This window comes from Mobula hypostoma, chromosome 12 (assembly GCF_963921235.1).
Source record: "Mobula hypostoma chromosome 12, sMobHyp1.1, whole genome shotgun sequence".
In the NCBI taxonomy this organism is placed as follows: domain Eukaryota; kingdom Metazoa; phylum Chordata; class Chondrichthyes; order Myliobatiformes; family Myliobatidae; genus Mobula; species Mobula hypostoma.
In genome coordinates this window covers 20,802,945-20,815,661 of record NC_086108.1, presented here as the reverse complement: position 1 = coordinate 20,815,661, position 12,717 = coordinate 20,802,945, and the positions used below count along the sequence as shown (strand labels likewise).

The 12,717-nt window shown below is 37.8% G+C and overlaps 2 protein-coding genes across 10 annotated transcripts in view; one reads left to right on the top strand and one right to left on the bottom strand.

Moving 5' to 3' along the window:
* Positions 1–12,717, top strand: part of ralgps2 (Ral GEF with PH domain and SH3 binding motif 2) — a 566,060-nt gene that overhangs the window by 269,459 nt on the left and 283,884 nt on the right. The gene's annotated exons all lie outside the window — the stretch shown is intronic.
* angptl1a (angiopoietin-like 1a) overlaps positions 565–12,717 on the bottom strand; it is a 111,864-nt gene continuing 99,711 nt past the window's right edge. The window contains exon 5 of the mRNA XM_063063728.1: positions 565–12,348. Coding sequence (XP_062919798.1) covers positions 12,164–12,348 — 185 coding nt within the window. The 3' untranslated portion in view covers positions 565–12,163. The remainder of the gene's footprint in view (positions 12,349–12,717) is intronic.

Below are 12,717 nucleotides of genomic sequence, written 5' to 3'. Positions count from 1 at the left end.
GGATTCAGAATTGGCTTGCCTGCAGAAGGCAGAGGGTGGTGGTGGAGGGAGTACATTCAGATTGGAGGATTGTGACTAGTGGTGTCCCACAAGGATCTGTTCTGGGACCTCTACTTTTCGTGATTTTTATTAACGACCTGGATGTGGGGGTAGAAGGGTGGGCTGGCAAGTTTGCAGACGACACAAAGGTTGGTGGTGTTGTAGATAGTGTAGAGGATTGTCAAAGATTGCAGAGAGACATTGATAGGATGCAGAAGTGGGCTGAGAAGCGGCAGATGGAGTTCAACCTGGAGAAGTGTGAGGTAGTACACTTTGGAAGGACAAACTCAAAGGCAGAGTACAAAGTAAATGGCAGGATAGTTGGTAGTGTGGAGGAGCAGAGAGATCTCGGGGTACATGTCCACAGATCCCTGAAAGTTGCCTCACAGGTGGATAGGGTAGTTAAGAAAGCTTATGGGGTGTTAGCTTTCATAAGTCGAGGGATAGAGTTTAAGAGTCACGATGTAATGATGCAGCTCTATAAAACTCTGGTTAGGCCACACTTGGAGTACTGTGTCCAGTTCTGGTCACCTCACTACAGGAAGGATGTGGAGGCATTGGAAAGGGTACAGAGGAGATTTACCAGGATGCTGCCTGGTTTAGAAAGTATGCATTATGATCAGAGATTAAGGGACCTGGGGCTTTACTCTTTGGAGAGAAGGAGGATGAGAGGAGACATGATAGAGGTGTACAAGATAACAAGAGGAATAGATAGAGTGGTTAGCCAGCACCTCTTCCCCAGGGCGCCACTGCTCAGTACAAGAGAACATGGCTTTAAGGTAAGGGGTGGGAAGTTCAAGAGGGATATTAGAGGAAGGCTTTTTACTCAGAGAGTGGTTGGTGCATGGAATGCGCTGCCTGAGTCAGTGGTGGAGGCTGATACGCTCGTGAAGTTTAAGAGACTACTAGACAGGTATATGGAGGAATCTAAGGTGGGGGGTTATATGGGAGGCAGGGTTTGAGGGTCGGCACAACATTGTGGGCCAAAGGGCCTGTACTGTTCTGTACTATTCTATGTTCTATAAAAATTTCTGATTGAGTTCACATTTTAGCTGTGAACTGTGTGTTAAATCTGCATACAATATGTTTGAATGGAGGAATTGAGCAAAAGTAAACATTCTAGACTTCTAACAACCCATTGTAATAATGTTCCTTTACAGGGTTATGGATCAGTTGAATATGGAAACCTGGTTTCTCACAAATTCTCCCATACATTTTTAAAGCATTTTCAAGATGGTAGTGATAGTAGTAGCAATAATAATAAAATGTTTTGATATTTATGACTGGGTATAGTAAAAATTTCATTAGTTTAATTATGAGTAGTGTTAGGGTGAAAGTAAATAAACCAAGGTAATATCCAACTTTGGTGAAGTCTTATAGCAAATGTAGGTGGAACAATATAATATAGGTAACAAAATAAAACGTACATGTTTTGACTGGAGGAGAAATGGTTTGCTGATGTTTCTCAGGAACAGAGCACTTATGTAACTTGGGTACGGCCTGTATTGTGAACACTTCATAGAATCTAGTGGGTGAGTGTAGATATTGATAGACTTCCCAATAATTGGGCTGAGTACCCTGCCAACTAAACCATTGTTCAATAAATCTATTGATTTTAATGCAGATAATCATTTCAAAATGGAAGAGCAAGTTAAAGACAATTTACTTTTCTTCATTTGAGTTGATTTTAATGTTTTTAAATGTTCTCATATTCTTGTATTTAATAATTAGTGTGAAACATAAATGCCAACAGTTAACTCTGGAAAGAACTTTCATTGTTCAGCTATTTGTATGCAAGTTAATCCTGGACTGTAGCAGATTAGTTTGCAAGTTAAGTGGCGGATGGTATCGGACCAGAGAACTCATTTATGTCAATGGGATTCTTGGACTAGGGAATGGAAGAGATCATGTTTACTTCCTGAGTTAAATAAATCTTCTAACAGTCCAAAGCGTCATTTGCCACTGACTGTACTCTTCAATTCCCTCCAATTGCCTTCCCCATTCAGGTGTAGGTGATATAACAGCTGTCCTTTCTATCTACACTCAGTGGAAACTTAGTACGGTACCTACTGTACCTAATAAAATGGCCACTGAGTGCATGTTCATGGTCTTCTGCTGCTGTAGCCTATCAACTTCAAGGCTCGACGTATTGTGCATTCAGTGATGCTCTTCTGCACACCAATGTTGTAATGCGAAGTTATTTGAGTTACTGCTGCCTTCCTGTCAGCTTGAACCAGTCTGGCCATTCACCTCTGGTCTCGCTTATTAACAAGGTGTTATTGCCCACAGGACTACTGCTTGCTGGATTATTTTTTTGTTTCTTGCACCATTCTCTGTAAACTGCAGAGACTGTTGTGTGTGAAAATCTCTGGAAATCAGCAGTTTCTGAGATACTCAAACCAGCCCCCCCGCCGCCCCGCAACAACAATCATTGCATGATCAAAGTCACTTAAATCATATTTCTTCCCCATTCAGATTTGGTCTGAACAACAACTGAATTCTTGACCATGTTTGTATGCTTTTATGCATTGAGTTGATGCCATATGATTGGCTGATTAGATATCCGCATTAACAAGCGCATGTACTGGTGTACCTAAATCATCCATGGACCTAAATACTCCTTCCAAATGAAGCACTGATGTACTAGCATTTCAGTGAACCTCCCTCATTGGAGAATCCAAATGCTGAATGTGTGAATGCTTTGCAGAAAGCCCCTGAACTCTCGAATGGATGACCCCAAGCCTCTAGTTCTTGGTACTGTAATATTCCATTTTGACATCTGTCTTTGGCCTGATGAAAATGTTCTGATGAAAGGTCATCACCTTGAAACATTTTCTGTGGTTCTCTGTCCATAGAACTTTTTCTCAACCGCTCATGTTTCCTGTTATCAGTTAAATAAATCCAGGAACTTCGGATATTTGTTTTTAACTCCTTTATTGATTACTTTCCAACAATTCAGTCTATCTTCATAGATTTCTCAGTGATGACAACAAAACCCATAAGCATCGACTAGACTGTGGCTAATCATGTACAACACCAAAACATAGACCAGACTGGTGTTTATGGATTACAGCTTGCATTCAATGCCATCATCCCCTCAGAATTAACCATCCTAAGCTTCTAAACCTGGACCTCTGTACTTCAAGCAACGTACATCAAAGTTGCTGGTGAACGCAGCAGGCCAGGCAGCATCACCAGCAACCTTGATGTGTGTTGCTTGAATTTCCAGCATCTGCAGAATTCCTCGTGTTTGCGTTTAAAAAAAAACCTCTGTACATCTCTACAATTGGACCCTTGACTTCTCATCAGGAATGTATTGACAGTAGAGATAGATAATAACATCTCACTGACAATCAACACAGGTGCACTTCGAATATGTGTACTTTGCCCACTGCTCTACTGTGTGGCTAAGCACAGCTAAACCAGCATCTATAAATTCACAGATCTCAGCACTACTGCTGGTAAAAACTCAAGACAGCGATGGGGGGCATGCGGCAGTAAGAACAACCACAACCTCGCACTCAATGTCAGCAAGGAATTGATTGTTAACTTCATAAGGGGAAATTGGAAGAACACACACCAGTTCTTGTTGAGCTGTCAGTGGTAGAAAGGGTAAGGATCTTTAAGTTCCTGGGTGTCAACATCTTGTGGGTCCATCCTGTGCAAAATGCATTGATGCAATCATGAAAAGGACAGATGTTTGAGGAGATTTGGTATGTCACAAAATAATCTTAAAACTTTCTTTTGATTTTTGGCGGAGAGCATTCTGATTGGTTACATCACAGGCTGGAATGGAAACTCCAATGCAGAGGATAGCAAGAGGCTAGAGAATGTTGTAGACTCAGCAAGCTCTATCATAGGCACAATCATTCCTATCTTCAAGGATATCAAGAGTTGGTGCTTCAAGAAGGCAGCATCCATCATTGAAGACGTTCACCTTACAGGGCATGACCCTTTTGTTACTACCATCAGGGAGGAGGCACAGGAGCCCTAAAGATGCACACTCAATGATTCAGAAACACCTTTCTCTCCACCATCAGATTCTGAACAGTCCAGAATCGATGAACACTGCCTTATTATTCATTATTGCACTATTTATTTGTTTTGTAATTTATAGTAATTTTATGTTTATACTGTACTGTTGTTGCAAAACAACAATTTTCACATCATCTAATAAACCTGTTTCTGATTCTTACATTGTGACAATGTCTGTGCTTTATGTTTAGATGTGGCTTATCAAATGATTGCACATTTGTAGCATGTACCTATTTCAAAATTCACTTCCTCTCTATTTAAGGGATAATATTCCAAAAGCCTTAATAGGCACTTTACCTATGTGTCATCATACTTCAAAGTCAAGGTCGTTTATTGTAATATGCAAAGGTGTAATGAAAAACTCACTTGCAGCAGCTTCATAGGCACATGGCATCAGATACAGAAGATTCATAAGAGAAATGTACATTAATCATTATTATTTGTTATTATTTATTATTATTTTGCAAGAAATAACAGAACAAAAATACTTTATACTTTATAGTCGCCAAACAATTGATACTAGAACGTACAATCATCATAGCGATATTTGATTCTGCGCTTCCCACTCCCTGGATTACAAATCGATAGTAAATATTAAAAATTTAAATTATAAATCATAAATAGAAAAATTCGAAAAATGGAAAGTAAGGTAATACAAAAAAACTGAGATGCACGTCCAGATATTTGGTGGGTACAGCCCAGATCCGGGTCAGGATCCGTTCAGCAGTCTTATCACAGTTGGAAAGAAGCTGTTCCCAAATCTGGCTGTACGAGTCTTCAAGCTCCTGAGCCTTCTCCCGGAGGGAAGAGGGACGAAAAGTGATACAGCTAAACTCTAATGATTAGGGGTGTATCAATTGGTTCAAAAACCAAATGGTTAAAAGGAAGTTTCTGTTCTTGAACATGGTGGAGTTGGACTTCAGTCTTCTTAAGTTGGATCTTAGATGGACGGGTTTTGCTTTCTTGAGGCAAAACCTTCTTGTAGATATTATCAATGTTGGGCAGGGATGTGCCCATGATGTATTAAGCCAAATCCACTACTCTCTGCATCTTCTTGCATTCCTGCATATTCAAATTGGTATATCAGATCCTGACACAACTAGTCAGGATACTTTCAACTGTATTTGTAGAAATTTGTTAGTGTTTGTGACAAGATGAACTTCTTTAACCTTCTTAAATTTTTTAAGAAATTGATAAAGCTTGCAAGCCTTCCTTGTGCTTGAATCTATGTGCTGAGCCCAGGACAGGTTTTGTGATATGTTAATGTACAGAAATTGATGGCTGCTGACTCTCCAGCATCAGTCCCCCAATGTCGAGTGTTTGCCTTCTTTCTGCAGCAGCCTGATATATGAGTTCCTGTTGCCCAGATTGTCTTAAGCAGAGTGCAGAGCCAGAGAAATGGCAGCTGTCATTGACCTGTTGTGGTGGTAGGTTAATTGGAGCTGATTCGTATTAACCCTGAAGCAGGAGTTGATTAGTGCCATAATTGATCTCAATAAGTATTTCATTATGGTTCATATAAGCATGACAGAATGGTAATCATTGAGGCAGATCACCATGCTTGGGCATCAGTACAAGAGATGGCTTTTAAAACACAAGGGATGTTAAACTGCAGATGCAAAAGATTGAATCTGGCCATAAATAATTCAACCAACTATTTTGCCATACAATCAATAATAATGGAGCATGATTTTGAGAAGAGGTAGATAAGGTTAAATGTATTGCAGGCTGCATTACAATTTTCTAAACAAAAATGCAATACCATGTGAAGAAAGCTTTTAATTATTGGTCAGATTGTGATCTTGGGAGAGTTTTGTAGAGTCAAATACTGGCTAGGCTTTTGGATAGACTAACTCAAAAATACAAAATGTGACAGAACCAAGATTATTATTTTCTTTTACATTTGTAAGATTACTCTCACTAGATTGATATAAAAAATAATCCAGTGAGAGTAATCTCACAACAGCAAAGGAAAATACTGTAGGTATGTAATTTACGGACTGAAATCTGAGGAATATTAAAATAGTTTTTTTTCCATTCTTACATGGCACTGAATTAAGTGAAAGTTTGTTACGTCTTTCAAAATGTTATGTCATTTATTTGAGAGGAAGGAAAAGTTTGTTCATCTTATTTCAGTTGAGGAAAATTATGTTAACATCTTGTACTTGATAAAGACATCCTTCGTTAGTCCAAATTAAGTTCGTTACTATTTCAAGGAGAATGAACAACAATAGTTTTGTATGATGCACCTAATGAAGTGGCCACTGAGTGTATGTTCATGGTCTTCTGCTGCTGTAGCCCATCCTCTTCAAGGTTTGATGCGTTGTGCATTCAAAGCTGCTTTTCTGCACACCACTTGTAACTCATGGTTATTTGAGTTACTGTCAGCTTCCTGTCAGCTTGAACCAGTCTGGCCATTCTCCTCTGACCTCTCTCATTAACAAAGTGTTTTTGCCCACAGAGCTACCAGTTGCTGGATGTTTATTTTGTTTTTCACACCATTCTCTAAATTCTAGAGACTGTTGTCTGTGAAAATCTCAGGAGATACTCAAACCATCCTGTCTGCCATCTAAAGTCATTCCATGGTCAAAGTCAACTAGATAGCATTTGTCCTCCACTCTGTTTAGCTTGAACAACAACTGAAAATCTTGACCATGTCTGCACGCTTTTATGCATGCATGATTGGCTGATTAGATATTTACATCAACAAGCAGGTATACAGATGTTCGTATTAAAGTGGCCATTGAGTGTATAAGCAGAATGAGGTGGGTGATCAGAGAAGAGTAAACTAAATATGAAACTTAAGTCACACCAAGGAAAACATCACAAAGATACCTGGTTGAATAAAAAGGTTTAAACAAATGAATGAGAGTTCTCCAGCTTTGGAGAATGTTTGGAAGTGTTTATTCTAAAACTGGTCTAGTTGCCATTTTGTTTTCAGGTTGCATATATGATTTGAGATTTTGCTCAGTAATCTTTTTAATAGAAGTTTATTAAAAGTGAATACTCCTCAATATTCAACAAAGTAGCTTTAAAGGCAGAAATGGATCACTTATGTTCTCCTAACTTCACTTTGCATCTATTTTTAAAGGTGATAATAAAATGCCAGTTAAGTATCACACACACAGTTGCCAAAGATGGATCATATACTTATCAATGCATCAATGAATTGATGAACTTGGTTGGATTTGGCTTTGGTTGTTATTATATTGTTATTATGATGACTTCATTATTATTCAAACTCTTTGTGAAGGAATGTGATCAAGTTCAAGCACAGGACCTAGCTTGGAGAGAAGCAGGGGTCATCAGAGCTTGGGGAGACTGAAATTTTTATGGATCATATGTTTTAAGAGCTGTCTGTCAGACAAGACAGAATTTAGGACTGTGTGAATACCTCTTGGAAGCGTACAGTGCATTCCAGTCTCAAACAAGAACTCTGTATTAGAATCAGAATCGGGTTTATTATCATCAGCATGTGTCGTGAAATTTGTTAACTTAGCAGCAGCAGTTCAATGCAATACATAATAGAGGAAAATAAATAAATTACAGTATATGTATATTGAATAGATTAAAAATCGTGCAAGAACAGAAATAATACATATTAAAAAAGTGAGGTAGCGTTCACGGGTTCAATATTCATTTAAGAATCAGATGGCAGAGGGGAAGAAGCTGTTCCTGAATCACTGAGTGTGTGCCTCCAGGCTTCTGTACTCCCTAACTTATGGTAACAATGAGAAAAAGGCATGCCCTGGGTGCTGGGGGTCCTTAATAATGGAAGCTGCCTTTCTGAGACACTGCTCCTTGAAGATGTCCTAGGTACTTTGTAGGCTAGTACCCAAGATGGAGCCGGCTAAATTTACGACCCTCTGCAAGTTCTTTCGGTCCTGTGCAATAGCTCCCTCCCTCCCATGCAGACAGTGACGCAGTCTGTCAGAATGCTCGCCACAGTATATCTACTTAAGGTTTTGAGGATATTTGTTGACATACCAAATCTCTTCAAATTTGTAATGAAGTCTAGTCGCTGTCTTGGCTTCTTTATAGCTACATCAATATGTTGGGACCAGGTTAGGTCCCCAGAGATGTTTTGAGGCTGTTTTGAGTGAAAGTATATCCTTGAAAGAATAAGAATAGAAACTGTTTGGATTGGAATTAAGAAGCAAGAAAGGTACTTTTGTACTTTTGCTACCAAGAAGCATAATGCAGGGAAATTACAGAATTATTATATAGAGCATAGAACAGTACAGTATTGGACAACCTATTCAGCCATGATTTTGTACTATCTTGAAACCAGTTTTACACTAAATTTCATTCTGTGTCATCCATACCTCTTTTTTCCCTTCATATTCATGTGTCTGTCTAAAAGCTGCTTAAACTCGTAACAAGCTGCCTGGTTTCACTATTACCCCTGGTAACCTATTCCAGGGATCTACCACTCTGTATTAAAAAAAACTTGCCCCTCATATTGCCTTTAAACCCTCCTCCCTTGTTTCATGTCCCCTGCTGTTTGACATTTCTAATCTGTTGGTAGGTTTTGGCTGCCTACCCGAACAATGCCGCTCATAATTTGAAATGCCTCTCTCGGGTCTCCCCTCAGCCTCTGACATTCTAGGGAGAACAACCCAAGTTTTCCAATCTTTCATTATAATTCATATCCTCTAATTGAGACAGCATTCTAGTAAATCTCTTCTGCATTCTCTCCATAGTCTCTCCACATCCTTCCTATAGTGGGGCGACCAGGACTGCATGCAGTACTGCAATCATGGTGTGAATAAAGCTTTTGATAGCTGCAGCATGACTTCTGTACTCTTATATTCAACACCTGTACCAATGAAGGCAATGAAAGATGGTTACATTTAACAAGTTATCAAATACCTATCATGTAATATCATTATATTCAAAGAATATAAAACTTTATTCTTTGACCTGATCTACGGGAGAAGTTTACTAGAAGGAATTCAAGTTTGAGGTATTTCAGATGCAGCATTAGATTAAAGAAACATAGAAAACCTACAGCACAATACAGGCCCTTCGGCCTACAAAACTGTGCCGAACGTGTCCTTACCTTAGAACTACCTAGGCTTACCCACAGCCCTCTATTTTTCTAAGCTCCATGCACCTATCCAGGAGTCTCTTAAAAGACCCTATTGTTTCCACCTCCACCACCGCTGCCGGCAGCCCATTCCACGCACCCACCACTCTGCGTGAAAATTTAACAGATATCTGGAAGACTATGATGGGCTTGAACTGGTTGCATAGAAGAAAGATGTTCCTATCACAGCAAGCAGCATGGGATCAAACTGGGCAGGGCAAAAGACATGAGGAAAATGTTTTTATGTAGAGAGAAATGACTTGGAAGTCACTGCATTAGAGACAGAATTAATTAAAGTAATTGGAATGTCAAGGGTTGGAAACCCACAGAGTGATTCAAGCAAAGAATTTAGTGCAAGGTTTGCAATTTTGGAATTGATACCATGTTCAAGGATTTTGGAGGATAATGTGAAAAAAAAGTAATGATGAAATGAAAATTTAAGATATTAGCAAGTTAGAGTAAGAAATTGCAGTCTATCAAATATTTTATTAATGGTTTATACTTACTTTTGGAATTTGAATCTCAATAAGAAAACCAGACAATTTTACCGGAAACTTAAGATTGTCTATTTACAAGTGTTCACATTAATCTTGTATTAAGATCTGATTTTTTTCCCCTCGAATGTCATATTTAAGCAACCAGCGTTGACCAGAACCCATTCTTAAAATTCTACAACCCAGATTTGTTTATATAAGTATTTCCTCCCCTATATTTGGTATATATTAGAGCAGTTTAACTGAATTTCATTGTCACCCTTGACAGATCTAAATATGTTCTCCTTTAAATGATAATCTTTCACCATTTGAAATTGTATGGTATTTTTGAGAATTTACAATAGAGAACTGTGTCTTTCTAAAACAGCGTGGATTCCTCACGGGTTTCCTATTGTTCTGCCATCTACATCATAAGCATATTTTTTCATTCATTTCGTTTGTATCGTATCCAGCTTCCCCATAATTGTGTTTGCTAAGAACTCCAAGTTTCTTCTAGTGATGGAGCTTTCACATTTTAAGACATGTCTGGTGTATTTTTTACTGGATTTATGAGTGATTATCTTATAATTATCATATCTGGGTTGGATACTACCACAAGTCAAAACATTCATGGATTTGAAAATTTCACTAAATTACAATCAATAATTTTGTAATAAATAGACAAAAAGTCACCGGACATTAATTTGCCTACAACTACCTGACTGCAGAGATGTAAGGATGTTTTGACTGAACTAACATGTTTTGACTAAATACAGATGAAATAAGTGGTGATATTTCATCAATGATTAATAGTTGAAATTTAACAAAGCTTAGTTCAGACAAATAAATAAATTGTTCATTTTAAAAGATTCTTTATTGTGCCTTCTTGTAACCCAGGTAAATAAATCTAATAGATGTATAATGTGATTTAGTGGAAATATTTTTGTATGGTGTTGATATACAGCTGTTGTACATTCTTCAAATGATACAAGTTTTGTCCTATAATACTTTGGGAATCTTGGTTCAGTTGTGTGAACAAACCAACAATAACATAACATAATTCATAAATTACCATATTGTTCAGTTATCAGCTATTATGGGGAAGCCCCCAGTAATATGAACAACCTGGTATTTTGGAAAACTTATAAAAAGCAAACTTCTTGTTGCAGGCCTGTCATGGGATATGGTCTCCACACCACAGCCCAGCTATGGCACACAGTGATTATAGTCACAAGGTGTTGATCAAGAACAAGTGTAATAAAATTATTTTCAAGAAGTTACTCATTTTCTTTAATGAGTAAATGAAAAAGAAGAAGAAGAAAGCCCTTAAGTCCAAGTGGAGTCATCAGGACGCCATTTTTTTAGCAGGCTTTCTTATTTTTTACAAGGCCGAGTTGCTAGCTCGACACTCAACGCATCACAGATGGAAAGCATGCAAGGGGACCCGGTTGGATTCGAACTTGGGAGCCTTCGCTCTGAAGTCCGGCACTGATGCCACTATGCCACCAGCTGGCTTAATGAGTAAATATGTTACTTTATTCCTGAAGAGAGACAGTTTATTTCTACCTTTCCTGATTAGAAGTTCATGGTATTCTAAAATACAGGTCTAATTTTCTAGTTCAGTGATGATCATCATGAACACATTGTTTGCAGCATTTCAGGTGAATTGAGCATTTGGTAAAATTATGACAGTTTTCTCTGTAGTTGAACCATTTTATTTGTCTGTGGTTAATAATGGCCACCTGACCGCTTTCAGGATTAGTAACACCTACAAGATTTCAATATATTTTCATCGTAAGGAAAAATTGAGGCGCCAACAAATATTCAAATATGGTGTAAACATTTCTTCTTGTGAGTATTCTATATCTAACAATGATCAGGATTTCAAATTTCAAAGTTTATAAGGATACATGGCACACTGTTTTAAACCCTAGTTTAATTATTTTTCATCTCATTCAGAAGGATTAGCATTCATAATCTATGGAGATAATTGTTCCTCAAAATTCTGTTGAAAATAACCTTCAGTACATGAAAGGCATTGTGAAATACATATTTCAACATTGCCTTTCATTGTTTTTAGCATTACCAAAAATAATGAGGATCCTGTAGATGTTATTGGAATAAAGTCGGTGTGTTTGACAGCAGATTATTAAACAAGCAATAGTCTTTCAATAAAATATAGTATTAATATAATCTAAAGATTAGTTATAACATTGTGGTTTTATTGGATTACAAAGTAATCTGGTTAAATTCATGGCACATGTGTAATGCTGTCCTGTATCAGAAAAGTCATATTTCCTCTATAGTGCAAATAGTTCGTTGAACACAGATGCGCAAAACACTTTAAAGATCCTTGCATTTGTAGTATTTTATAAGGTAATAAATCCATTTATGTAGGTAACAAATTAAATGTTCTGTTAACATTGTGAAACATAATGCTTTTTTAACAAAGCACCTATATTTGAAACAACCTCTTTATTTTTCTTAAGTGTATTCATTGGGGACATGTGACTTATTTACCAGTGTGTTATTCAGGTTTGACCATCATTACTACACTTTTAAGAGAGTAGGAACCTCCACGAAATTCAGCCCAGTAAATTCCATCCTGATACTTGCTGCGATAATGACCTCCACGATACCATACTCCATTCAAATTACAGTGAGCACAGGCATTGTACCACCAACCACCTTTATGGAAGTGGGCACAGTTACCTAAGGAAAGAATGGAAAGTTAATTATATATGTTTTGGCATAAAGTCCCAGTTATTTATTTCAGTCAATACAAATTTTGTGTTTGGTTTTATCACAATTTAATAAAAATTTGAAAAAATTGGCATCCAAATGCATCAAAACTCTTGAAATATTTAGGATTGAGCTGAACAATGCAGGAAGTAACATCTATGTCATGCAAGAGAAAATCTGCCGATGCTGGAAGTCCAAGCAACACACATAAAATGCTGGAGGAACTCAGCAGGCCAGGCAGCATCTATGGAAAAGTGTATAGTCGACGTTTTGGACCAAGACCCTTCATCATGTCCAGAAATTTGTCCATCTACATAAAACTGGGTCGTATTCTGTAGC